Source organism: Anomaloglossus baeobatrachus, chromosome 10 (assembly GCF_048569485.1).
Source record: "Anomaloglossus baeobatrachus isolate aAnoBae1 chromosome 10, aAnoBae1.hap1, whole genome shotgun sequence".
Classification (NCBI taxonomy): Eukaryota; Metazoa; Chordata; class Amphibia; order Anura; family Aromobatidae; genus Anomaloglossus; species Anomaloglossus baeobatrachus.
In genome coordinates this window covers 169,396,161-169,408,255 of record NC_134362.1, presented here as the reverse complement: position 1 = coordinate 169,408,255, position 12,095 = coordinate 169,396,161, and the positions used below count along the sequence as shown (strand labels likewise).

The following is a 12,095-nucleotide window of genomic DNA, read 5'->3' as shown; positions in this document are numbered from 1 at the left end:
CAGGGCGCGGCCCGCCAAGACCAGGCCGCCGCCATGTCGGGCACGGCCCGCCAAGACCAGGCCGCCGCCATGTCAGGCGCGGCCCGCCAAGACAAGAAGGTACCTCTGTTTACCACGGCCCGCAAGGCCAGAGCAGACACCGCTCCCCAGTCCAAGGAAGTCCCTGCTAGGAAGTCCCTGATAGGTGCGGACCCCGAATACTGGAGACTGAAGGCTGACCTGGAGGCCAAGTTCCCACAGGAGATGGTGGACCGGTATCTGCTCCCTCCGCACACCCCCAAGGCGACTCCTGCAGCAACCACGCCAAAGAGTCCCCCGCCCGGGCCTGCTGATGAAAGTCCATCCCCAGCACTGCCACGACAGGAGTGTTCAGAAGAACTAAGGGGGAGGGGAGGCCAGAAGGCTGAGGAGCTGACTCCGGAGCCATCAGCAGTGGATTCATACCCCGAGCCAGAGATGTTGCCATACTCCCGCTGGGACGAAGAAGACCCGATACCCTCCGCTGAAGAAGATCTGCCCAAAAGCCTCACCTGGGAGCTTGTAAGCTGTACCCCGCAGAATCCAGTCCGCAAGACACGGCGCCGTAGCAGATCCAAGTTCACCCCTGCACCACAGTCTCCAGAGCAGAAAGATGAAATAACGGCCAGAGACTTGGAGGAGAAACGGTTCCTGAGAAGGGCCAAAGCCCAGGTCAGAGGACCCCTTTGTCGAGGAGTAGTAGAAGATTTCAGCCTAAAATCAGGATACGGCTTTATAGTTGCACCTGGTATGAAGGTCGGCATCTTTGTCAATAGAAGAGACGTGAGAGCCCATTTGCCCACAGGACATCCTGGAAGAAACCTACGGATGGGAGACACAGTGGAGTTTACAATGCATCAAGGAGAAAGAGGCTGGTATGCACTAGATGTTACACCATGTCCTAAAGAAGAAAGGAAAGACAGAGCTAGAGAAAGAACAGACAAAGAACCCACTGATGAGACCACCACGGATGATGAAAAAGATCGAGAAACCAACAGGTGCCGCAGCCCTACAGGCCCAAGCCCTGGTGAGGAGGAATCCACGTAAAGCAAGAAAAGTAAAGTACGACAAGTTCCTGTTTTGACCAGTTTGAAGTTTTGCAACGTTACTGTTTAAGAGATGTGCCCACATAAACTAATGTGAGAAATGAACCTTAAGGCTATGAACTGGCTATAGCCACAAACTCTCGCAGTGTAAATAGTTACACCAGAGGGTACCACCACCAGAGCCAGCCTGTTTAGGGGCTTGGCTCGTCTGCAACCAGGGAGCACGTCCATTATGGGGCCTTGGCTTACCTGCAACCAGAGAGCATGCCTGTTTATGGGGCCTGGCTCTCCACCACAAAGAGGGTACCTGGTCAGCACCAACTGTGGAGGCCGCCTCTGGATCCTGCCAGAAGAGGCTGAAGGCGCGGATCCACCAGGCCAGGTATACCCTGAAACCACCAGCCCATGAAAGCCGCCTCTACATCCTGCCAGAAGTGGCTGAAGGCACGGCCAACGTGAGAGGGTTTTGGGTGGGTTAACGGACTTGTGGGTGGAGGGTGGTGATGTATGGTACCTGGTGGTTTTAAAACGTTTTACCATGTTTTAATGTTTTATGCATTTTAAAATGTTGTCTTGCAGCCCGAGGACGTGCTGGTGATAACTAAGGGGGAATGTGGCGCCCCTGACCTGGTCAGGCACCACTGAGTACTGCACCCATGCTGGGGACAGTACAATACAGGTAATCCAGAAGGCTGACCGAGGTGTGACTACACAGGCGCATAGTGATCAGGTCTCACACATGTACCTTTGAGAGGACCCCTGGGGATCCCAGGAGGGGGCAAAAGCCTTCACCTCCACTGGAATAGTGGAGGGGGTAAAGCCTCCATCTCCACTCAAGGGGTGTGGTAGAGAGCCTGGTTGCTAGGTGGCGTAGGCAAGAACAGGAGAGGAGGAGCAGTGAGCCGGTTCAGTGTGCAGTCCAGGGAGAGCAGACGTCAGGAGCAGACCCCTGGGGCTGTTGCAGTCTGACAGCGTCCGCGCAGTGGCTACCGACGGGGGAGAACGGTCACCTAGTAGTGCTACCCGAAATCCATCTTCAGCTAAAGAGAGAGCAACGGAGTGGGAAGTAAGGAGACTGCTAGGGAGTTACCAGGCCCAAACGGGTAGTAGGTCCCAGTGCAGGGATAGATCCACCTTTCCTTGCCAAACCTGCTTGAGGGGGCACTTCACACCCCCAAGATCACACTACAAAGTCCGCAGCCACGTCGCCACAGTTAGGGCCCATAGTTCACAGGAGGCAAGCAGCCGGAGTGTCCTGGTCCAGGCTACAAGCAAACGGACAAAACGAAGGGGAGAGAGGCTTCAGCAACTTCCCTGGGTGACCCCCATAGGGACTAAAAGTCGGGGTTACCCCAAAACGCAAAGGGCTAAGGAAGGCGAGTCGGTAGTCACCCTCATCAGTCAGCCTGAAGGACACCTGGTTCCAGCCTGGTTCATCCCAGCTATGCCCGGGTTACTCACCCTGCCATCAACTGTGAGTAAAACCCCTGAAAGACATTCTGCTTGTGTGGAGTTATTCTGCGCCTTGTAGTTCTACATACCTACACAGGGCCCTGGGGCTTGCCTTACTCTCAGGAGGCTATTACAACTGACTGCACCCACCATCAGCCCCAGGCATCCCTTAATCTGCAGTGGCGGTCCCCACTGACCGCAATTCTGAGAGTGGCGTCACGACAAATAGAAGATTTCCTACCTGTGACAGGATCCAGCCGAGTGGAGTCCCTGAAGGTAATGCACCGACACTGCACTTGTGGGGCTTCACATCATACATAGCCAGACACCGGGTTCTGGCAGAGTTTCTGGGGAATCTTGGCCCATTCCTAATGATGTATGGCCTCCCAGTCACTAATATTCTTGGGTTTGTTGCAACACAACTGCCTTCTTCAAATCCCACCAAGGATTTTCAATGGGGGTCAAGTCAGGTGACTCAGACAGACCCTCCAGAATCTTCCTGGTCTTATCCTTAAACCAAGTCTTGATGGACTGTGAAGTATGCTTAACATCATTGTCTGTTGGAAGTTCCTAGGACGCCTAAGCTTCAGCTTCCTCAGAGAGGACAGGGCATTTCCATGGATTTCCTTATGCTTGATTAAATCAATCTAGTCCTCCACACTTTGGAGGTTTCAAGTGCCCAGAAGCAAAGCAGCCCAAGTGCATCAGTAAGTCCTTGCCATGCTCCACTATAAGCATCAGAGTCACAGACATGCTTCACAGTAGGCACCAATAAACCACCACCATGCTTCACTAAGCCACCACCATGCTTCACTGTAGGCATCACCCAGTCAACAACATGCTTTTCAGTAGGCATCATAAAACTATCACTATGCTTCACAAATGTTCTGCCATGCTTCACTGTAGGCATCAATGAGTCATCAATATGATTTACTGTAGGAATCAACAAACTACTGCCATGTTTCACCAAGCTACGCCCATGCTTCACTGTAGGCATCACCAAGCCACTGCCATGCTTCACCAAGCCACCACCATGCTTCACTGTAGGCATCACCCAGTCAACAACAATCTTTTCAGTAGGCATCATAAAACTATCACTATGCTTCACAAATTCTCTGCCATGCTTCACTGTAGGCATCAATGAGCCATCAATATGATTTACTGTAAGCATCACCAAGCCACTGCCATGCTTCACCAAGTCACCACCTTGCTTCACTGCAGGCATCACCAAGCCACTGATATGCTTCTCAGTAGGCATCATCAAACCATCACCATGCTTCACAAATTCTCTGCAATGCTTCACTATAGGCATCAAATGAGCAATCAATAGGACTTACTGTAGGCATCACCAAGCCATTGATATGCTTCACCAAGCCATCGGCAAGCTTCACTGTAGGCATCACTGAGCCAACGACATTCTTCTCAGTAGACATCAAACTATCGCCATGCTTCAACAATCCTCTCCCATGCTTCACTGTAGGCATCACTAATCAAACAACATGATTCATAGTAGGAATCATCAAACCTCTGCCATATTTCACCAATCCACCACCATACTTCACTGTAGGCATTACCTGACCCATCAACATGATTCATTTTAGGCATCACCAATCCACTGACATGCTTCACCATTCCACCACAATGCTTGACTGTAGGCATCACTCAGCCACTGCAATGCTTCACTGTAGGCATCCCTGAGCCACTATCATGCATCACTGTAGGCAGGGTGTTTATTTTATCAGATTATTCATTCATTCTTCCACTTCCAGACATATAGCTGATCTATAGGCCCCTAAAGTTGTAGTTTTGTTTCATCACTCCATAGAACAGAATCCAAAGCTTCTGTGACTTATTCATATGGTTTTGAACATATTAGAGATGACTTTTCTAGTGACTTTGGATAAGCAGAGGTTTCAGACAGGTAGACCTCTAGTGTTTAGTATATACTTTAACGTGCAAACTTAAACCATAATACCCGCTATCACTATCTTCCTGCAGGTCTTTTGCAGTCCCTTGAAGGTTTCTTACCCCTGGCCTCCGCAGGAATTTGGTGGAAGCTGGTAATAGCTTCATACTTCTGCCACATCAGATTCCTTAAACTATGCTCCCAGCTGTATCTCTAATACATTCAATGCATTTGTATAGTTTTGTATCCTTTTCTTTGATTGTGCAAGACAGTGATCTCTTCTCCTAACTTTTTGGGCTACTTTCAACCCAAGAATAATAGTGAACTGAAGGTCATTATTCATGAGGACTGAGCTAAGATTCCAGAGGAACGCTGCGAGAAGCTGGTCCCTGGCTATGCATCATGTTTAAAGCAGGTCGTAAAAGCCAGATAGGATCTATGTATTAAAGAGGAAGGAGCGAATAATTCTCACATTAAAGTAGTCATTAAAAGTCTGATGAATTTTGACAAAACCCTTGTCAAATATATAATATGCAGTTGTACTGAGCCATTTAATTTTATATTTTATTATATATACAGTATATATGTGTATATATATATATATATATATATATATATATATATATATATACACATACACACACATATATATATATATATATATATATATATATATATAATTTTATATGTACATATACAGTACAGACCAAAGGTTTGGACACACCTTCTCATGCAAAGAGTTTTCTTTATTTTCATGACTGTGAAAATTGTAGATTCACATTGAAGGCATCAAAACTATGAATTAACACATGTGGAATGAAATACTTAACAAAAAAGTGTGAAACAACTGAAAATATGTCTTATATTCTAGGTTCTTCAAAGTAACCACCTTTTGCTTTGATTACTGCTTTGCACACTCTTGGCATTCTCTTGATGAGCTTCAAGAGGCAGTCACCGGAAATGGTCTTCCAACAGTCTTGAAGGAGTTCCAAGAGATGCTTAGCACTTGTTGGCCCTTTTGCCTTCACTTTTGCGGTCCAGCTCACCCCAAACCATCTCGATTGGGTTCAGGTCTGGTGACTGTGGAGACCTGGTGATCTGGCATAGCACCCCAGCGCTCTCTTTCTTAGTCAAATAGCCCTTACACAGCCTGGAGGTGTGTTTGGGGTCATTGTCCTGTTGAAAATTAAATGATGGTACAACTAAATGCAAACCAGATGGAATAGCATGCCGCTGCAAGATGCTGTGGTAGGCATGCTGGTTCAGTATACCTTCAATTTTGAATAAATCCCCAACAGTGTCACCAGCAAAGCACCCCCACACCATCACACCTCCTCCTCCATGCTTCACGGTGGGAATGAGGTCTGTAGAGTTCATCCGTTCACCTTTTCTGCATCGCACAAAGACACGGTGGTTGGATCCAAAGATCTCAAATTTGGACTCATCAGACCAAAGCAGAGATTTCCACTGGTCTAATGTCCATTCCTTGTGTTCTTTAGCCCAAACAAGTCTCTTCTCCTTGTTGCCTGTCCTTAGCAGTGGTTTCCTAGCAGCTATTTTACCATGAAGGCTGCTGCAAAAAGTCTCCTCTTAACAGTTGTTCTAGAGATGTGTCTGCTGCTAGAACTCTGTGTGGCATTGACCTGGTCATTAATCTGAGCTGCTGTTAACCTGCGATTTCTGAGGCTGGTGACTCGGATAAACTTATCCTCCGCAGCAGAGGTGACTGTTGGTCGTCCTTTCCTGGGGTGGTCCTCATGTGAGCCAGTTTCTTTGTAGCGTTTGATGGTTTTTGCCACTGCACTTAGGGACACTTTCAAAGTTTTCCCAATTTTTCGGACTGACTTCAGTTCTTAATGTAATGATGGCCACTCGTTTTTCTTTACTCAGCTGCTTTTTTCTTGCCATAATACAAATTCTAACAGTGTATTCAGTAGGACTATCAGCTGTGTATCCACCAGACTTCTGCACACCACAACTGATGATCCCAACCCCATTTATAAGGCAAGAAATCCCACTTATTAAACCTGACAGGGCACACCTGTGAAGTGAGACCATTTCCGGTGACTACCTCTTGAAGCTCATCAAGAGAATGCCAAGAGTGTGCAAAGCAGTAATCAAAGCAAAAGGTGGCTACTTTGAAGAACCTAGAATATAAGACATATTTTCAGTTGTTTCACACTTTTTTGTTAAGTATTTCATTCCACATGTGATAATTCATAGATTTGATGCCTTCAATGTGAATCTACAATTTTCAGTCATGAAAATAAAGAAAACCCTTTGAATGAGATGTATCCAAACTTTTGGTCTGTACTGTATATATATATATATATATATATATATATATATATATAGAGAGAGAGAGAGAGAGAGAGAGAGAGAGTGAGAGATAAATATATATATATACACTGTATATATATGATATATATATATATATATATATATATATATATATATATATATATATGTATATATATATATATATATATAAAAATTGTTTGCAAATTTTTGTCAAGATTGTAAATGTAGCCAATAAGCCAAATTTGCACTGAAGGTTGAGTAAGTGTTGCAGCTATATATTAGCAGAATAACTTTTTATTAGTAAGTGACATTTGGGATCTGCAATATAAACCGTGCACATGTTCAGTATTTGGTGAGTATATTACATCAGTATTTGGAAGAAGAAAAACAAGAGTGGGTGATAAATGCAAAATTGGCGCCCGTCTTTCTATTATACTTTTTCCCTGATTGGTCACTACTAGTTTTATTGATGTATACTGATCGTGTGAATATAGCTCGAGACATATACTTGTAATATAGTTTTTTACCCTTTTTCAATAAGTATAAAAGTTAGAATATAATACAGAATATATGTTATAACATTGTTCCTCTCTTTCCTAAATCAAAGCCCCCATCCAGACAATTTTTTTTTTTTTTGCAGCCAGAAGGTGCCGCCCCCCCGCAACGCAGCGCCCCAGGCACCGGACCACGGGTGCCTAATGGTAAATACGGCCCTGCATCCAGTACCTACCACACTCCAGCAAATAAGGTGGTTGGTGTCCGGGTCTTCCACCAGAGTCCACAGCTTGGTGAGGAAGGCTGGCACATTGCTACAGTACCCATCCATTGCCAGGGAGTTAGCAGATTCCTGCATGGTGATAGATATGCGTTACTCACACTCCATGCCTATGAGAAGGTACAGCGATGGAGAAAGCCGAGAGGGACCCATGGACTGAGGTCACCGTGTCACAAAAGAGAGGGGCTGCAGCTGATTCACACCACCAGGTCACACTGATAGACACTCAGCACTAATTTGCTGGCACTGACCCCCCTCCCCAACTACAGAACAATGCCCAGCGATGCCGTGTTCTCACTTTGACCACAATGCTCTGAACAAACATGCAACATCATGGAAAGAGATCACACAGAGCCCATTTAATGCCCCCTGAATCACAGTACCTAGCGGAGGCAAATCATTATGGCTGTGATTGGCACATACTTCCAGTAAACTGCTCAAATCTGACCATAATTCAGTTATCAAACTCTATTATTTTAGTTACATTTTAACAAAATGTTTGTAAACAAAAAACAAACAAATAAATTATAAGGCGTAGAATTGCCTACAAAGTCACAACAGAGTATGTGATTGGCAAAGACTTGCAGTAAATTGCTCAAACCAAACTCATAACTCAGTTATGAAACTGTATTATTTTAGTACAAGTCATCAAAAGGCTTGTAAAAAAAACCAAAAAAACCCCAATACAGTCAAAAATACAAAAAAGGAGTAAAAGTAAATAAAAAGCCAAAAAAAAGAATATATGTGATTGGCACAGACTTCCAGTAAATTGCTCAAATCTGTCTTAGTTTAGTTATCAAACTATATTATTTTAGTTACACTCCATGAAAATGCTCGTAATCTATAAAGCTCAGTGTGTGTGTGTGTGTGTGTGTGTGTGAGAGTGTGTGTGTGTATGTCTATGTGTGTGTGTGTGTCTGTATGTCTATGTGTGTGTGTATGTGTATGTGTATGTCTATGTGTGTGTGTGTGTGTGTGTGTGTATGTGTGTGTATGTGTGTGTGTGTGTGTATGTGTGTGTATCTGTGTGTATGTCTATGTGTGAGTGTGTCTGTGTGTGTGTATATGTGTGTGTGTGTGTATGTCTGTGTGTGTGTATGTGTGTGTATGTGTGTGTGTATGTGTGTGTGTGTATATGTGTGTGTGTATGTGTGTGTGTGTGTATGTGTGTGTGTATGTGTGTGTGTGTGTATGTGTGTGTATGTCTGTGTGTGTGTGTGTGTATGTCTGTGTGTATGTCTGTGTGTATGTGTGTGAGTATGTGTGTGAGTGTGTGAGTGTATGTGTGTGTATGTGTGTGTGTATGTGTGTATGTCTATGTGTGTGTGTGTATGTGTGTGTGTGTGTATGTGTGTGTGTATGTGTGTGTATGTGTGTGTGTATGTGTGTGTGTGTATATGTCTGTGTGTGTATGTGTGTGTGTGTGTGTATGTGTGTGTGTATGTGTGTGTGTGTGTGTATGTGTGTGTATGTCTGTGTGTGTGTGTGTGTGTGTATGTCTGTGTGTATGTCTGTGTGTATGTGTGTGAGTATGTGTGTGAGTGTGTGAGTGTATGTGTGTGTATGTGTGTGTGTATGTGTGTATGTCTATGTGTGTGTGTGTATGTGTGTGTGTGTGTGTATGTGTGTGTGTGTGTGTGTGTGTGTGTATGTGTGTGTATGTGTGTATGTCTGTGTGTCTATGTATGTGTGCGTTTGTGTGTATGTGTATGTCTATGTGTGTGTGTATGTGTGTGTACGTCTATGTGTGTGTGTATGTGTACGTGTATGTGTATGTGTACGTGTGTGTGTGTGTGTATGTGTGTATGTCTATGTGTGTGTATGTGTGTGTGTGTGTATGTGTGTATGTCTATGTGTGTGTATGTGTGTGTATGTGTGTATGTCCGCTAAAGGAATCCGCACCGTCGCATTTACAATCACAAAATTTTGCACAGACGCCTCATGTGACCCAGGGAACGTCATAAACTATGTTTCGACGGGAAAATGTAATCCCGTGCTTTACAGTTAATCTCCAAAATCCTGCTTCCATTAAACTGAATGGAGGTGGGAGCTATAGGAACAAAATAAACTATTAGTATAAGAAGCATGTGTGAGGTAATATGATGTTGGTGGAGAGACGGATAGAAAGAGAGAGACAGACAGAGACAGACAGAGAGAGACACAGACAGAGACAGACGTGGAAAGAGACAGCCCTGGAAAGAGGCAACCCTGGAAAGAGACAGCCCTGGAAAGAGACAGACGGGGAAAGAGACAGACGGGGAAAGAGACAGATGGGGAAAGAGACAGACAGGGAAAGACACAGACAGGCAAAGAGACAGACCTGGAAAGAAACAGCCCTGGAAAGAAACAGCCCTGAAAAGAGACAGACCAGGAAAGAGACAGACCGGGAAAGAGACAGACCGGGAAAGAGACAGAACGGGAAAGAGACAGAGGGGGAAAGAAAGAGAGGGGGAAAGAGACAGAGGGGGAAAGAGACAGACCGGGAAAGAGAGAGACCGGGAAAGAGAGAGACCGGGAAAGAGAGAGACCGCCCTGGAAAGAGACAGCCCTGGAAAGAGACAGACGGGCAAAGAGACAGACGGGCAAAGAGAAAGACCGGCAAAGAGAAAAACCGGCAAAGAGACAGACCGGCAAAGAGACAGACCGGGAAAGAGACAGACGGGGAAAGAGACAGACGGGGAAAAAGACAGAAGGGGAAAGAGACAGACAAAGACAGATGGGGAAATAGACAGACGGGTAAAGAGAGAGACAGACAGACACACATATAGAAGCAAGCATTGTTGACCTTAGGGAGATCAACATATCCACTGCGGAGACACCATCACGTGTTTCTCAACGCAGTGATTCTAGAGCAACGCCCCCTGGGAAGTATGCAAATAAGAAAGCCGCGGAGACACCATCACGTGTTTCTCAGCGCTGCCAGAAAACTAGCCAGGTCTTTCACCGGGAAGGAACAACCACGGGAAGGGCAGTCTAGAAAGACCGGGAAAGAGACAGACGGAGAAAAAGACAGAAGGGGAAAGAGACAGACAAAGACAGATGGGGAAATAGACAGACGGGTAAAGAGAGAGACAGACAGACACACATATAGAGACAGACACAGAGATAGAGAGAGACAGACAGACACAGAGATGGAGACAGATAGACTGATACAAATACAGACAGAGATAGAAACAGACAGAGACAGAGACAGACAAACAGAGACATAGACAGAGAGACAGACAGAGACACACAGAAGGAGACTGGGAGAGAGACAGTTACAATCCCGGGCAACGCCTGGGTGCTACAGCTAGTAAAAAATAAAAATGAAAAAAATAAACAATAAATTCATTAGGAGTACAATTGCCTAAAAAGCCACAAAAGAGTATATGTGATTGGTACAGACTTCCAGTAAATTGCTAAACTTTGACTCATAGTTTAGTTATCAAACTATATTATTTTAGTTACACTCCATCAAAATATTTGTCAAAAAACAAAAAAAAAACCCAATGATAATAAATAGAAAAAAATACCCAATAAATTCATAAGGAGTAGTAGTACCTAAGAAGCCACAAAAGAGGGTATGTTCCCACACTGCATTTAAAAAAAATATCTTCAGCATTAATGCGTTTTTTTCACAAATCTACAGCACGTTAATTCTTTCAGATGAGTGCATAAAAAAACAAGTAATAATGCAAAAATGTGCGTATTTGTATTCTGCAATTATTCCTACTCTTATAGTGCAGAAAATTAATGCTTCAAAAACGCGACGTATGAACTTACTGTTAGGTTGTAGTTAACTGACATTTTTTCTATAAAGCAATTAAGATTCCAAAAACATAACTATGGGGGAATATGAAGCCCTGTTTCACACATCAGTGAAAAACACAGACGTTCTTCACTGACGTGTTAAACACGCATATGTCCCTCCAAGTGCCATGATTCACGGCACACGTGGGTTGTCCATGTTCAATCCGTGTACGTGATCCGGGCTCCGTGATTGCACATGGCGATCAACTCACCTGTCCCCGATCCCGCTTTCCATGGTGCTGAAGAATCCCGCGACACTTCCTCCAGCCATCGCTCTCTCTGACCTTTGCAGCTACTTCCGGGTCGGCTGTGTCGTGCATTCATGAATATGCACGACAGTAATGAGCAGGCCAGGAAGCAGCAGAGAGCAGAGGCAGAACACAGCATCGCTGGAGACGGGTGAGTATGTCGCGGGCCGAGGGGACGCGCTCGCCACACTCGGGTTCCAGGCTTCTGCTGCTGCTACTCAGTGGCTCGAGCAGTGGACCGGACCCGGGGACTCGAGCAGCGCTCCTCACCCGTGAGTGAAAAGGGGCTGGTATGTTTAGGGAGATTGTTCGTGATGCCACCCACGGGACGTGGTGATGATGGCACCACCGCTGCTGGTAACGGGGATCCCAGGAGAGATGGTAGGGAGCAGCTAGGATGTTGTCCCCTCCGTGGGTAGGGGGTTGGTGATCCCAGGGCCCGGTGGTAGTAACGGGGAGGCCGGATGGCTGGGGTGCAGGGACTGCGTGGCGCGGTGCCGGACGGCACTGGTGTACTCACTCAGAAAATCACTGACAGAGTCGTTGGTAAACCAAGAATG

At 45.4% G+C, this 12,095-nt stretch overlaps 1 protein-coding gene across 1 annotated transcript in view; it reads right to left on the bottom strand.

The window, feature by feature from the left end:
- The window catches only part of HSF4 (heat shock transcription factor 4), an 81,242-nt gene extending 73,666 nt beyond the window's left edge, over positions 1-7,576 (bottom strand). The window contains exon 1 of the mRNA XM_075326877.1: positions 7,454-7,576. Within this exon, the coding sequence (XP_075182992.1) occupies positions 7,454-7,576 (123 nt within the window). The remainder of the gene's footprint in view (positions 1-7,453) is intronic.
- Between the last annotated feature and the right edge of the window lie 4,519 nt (positions 7,577-12,095).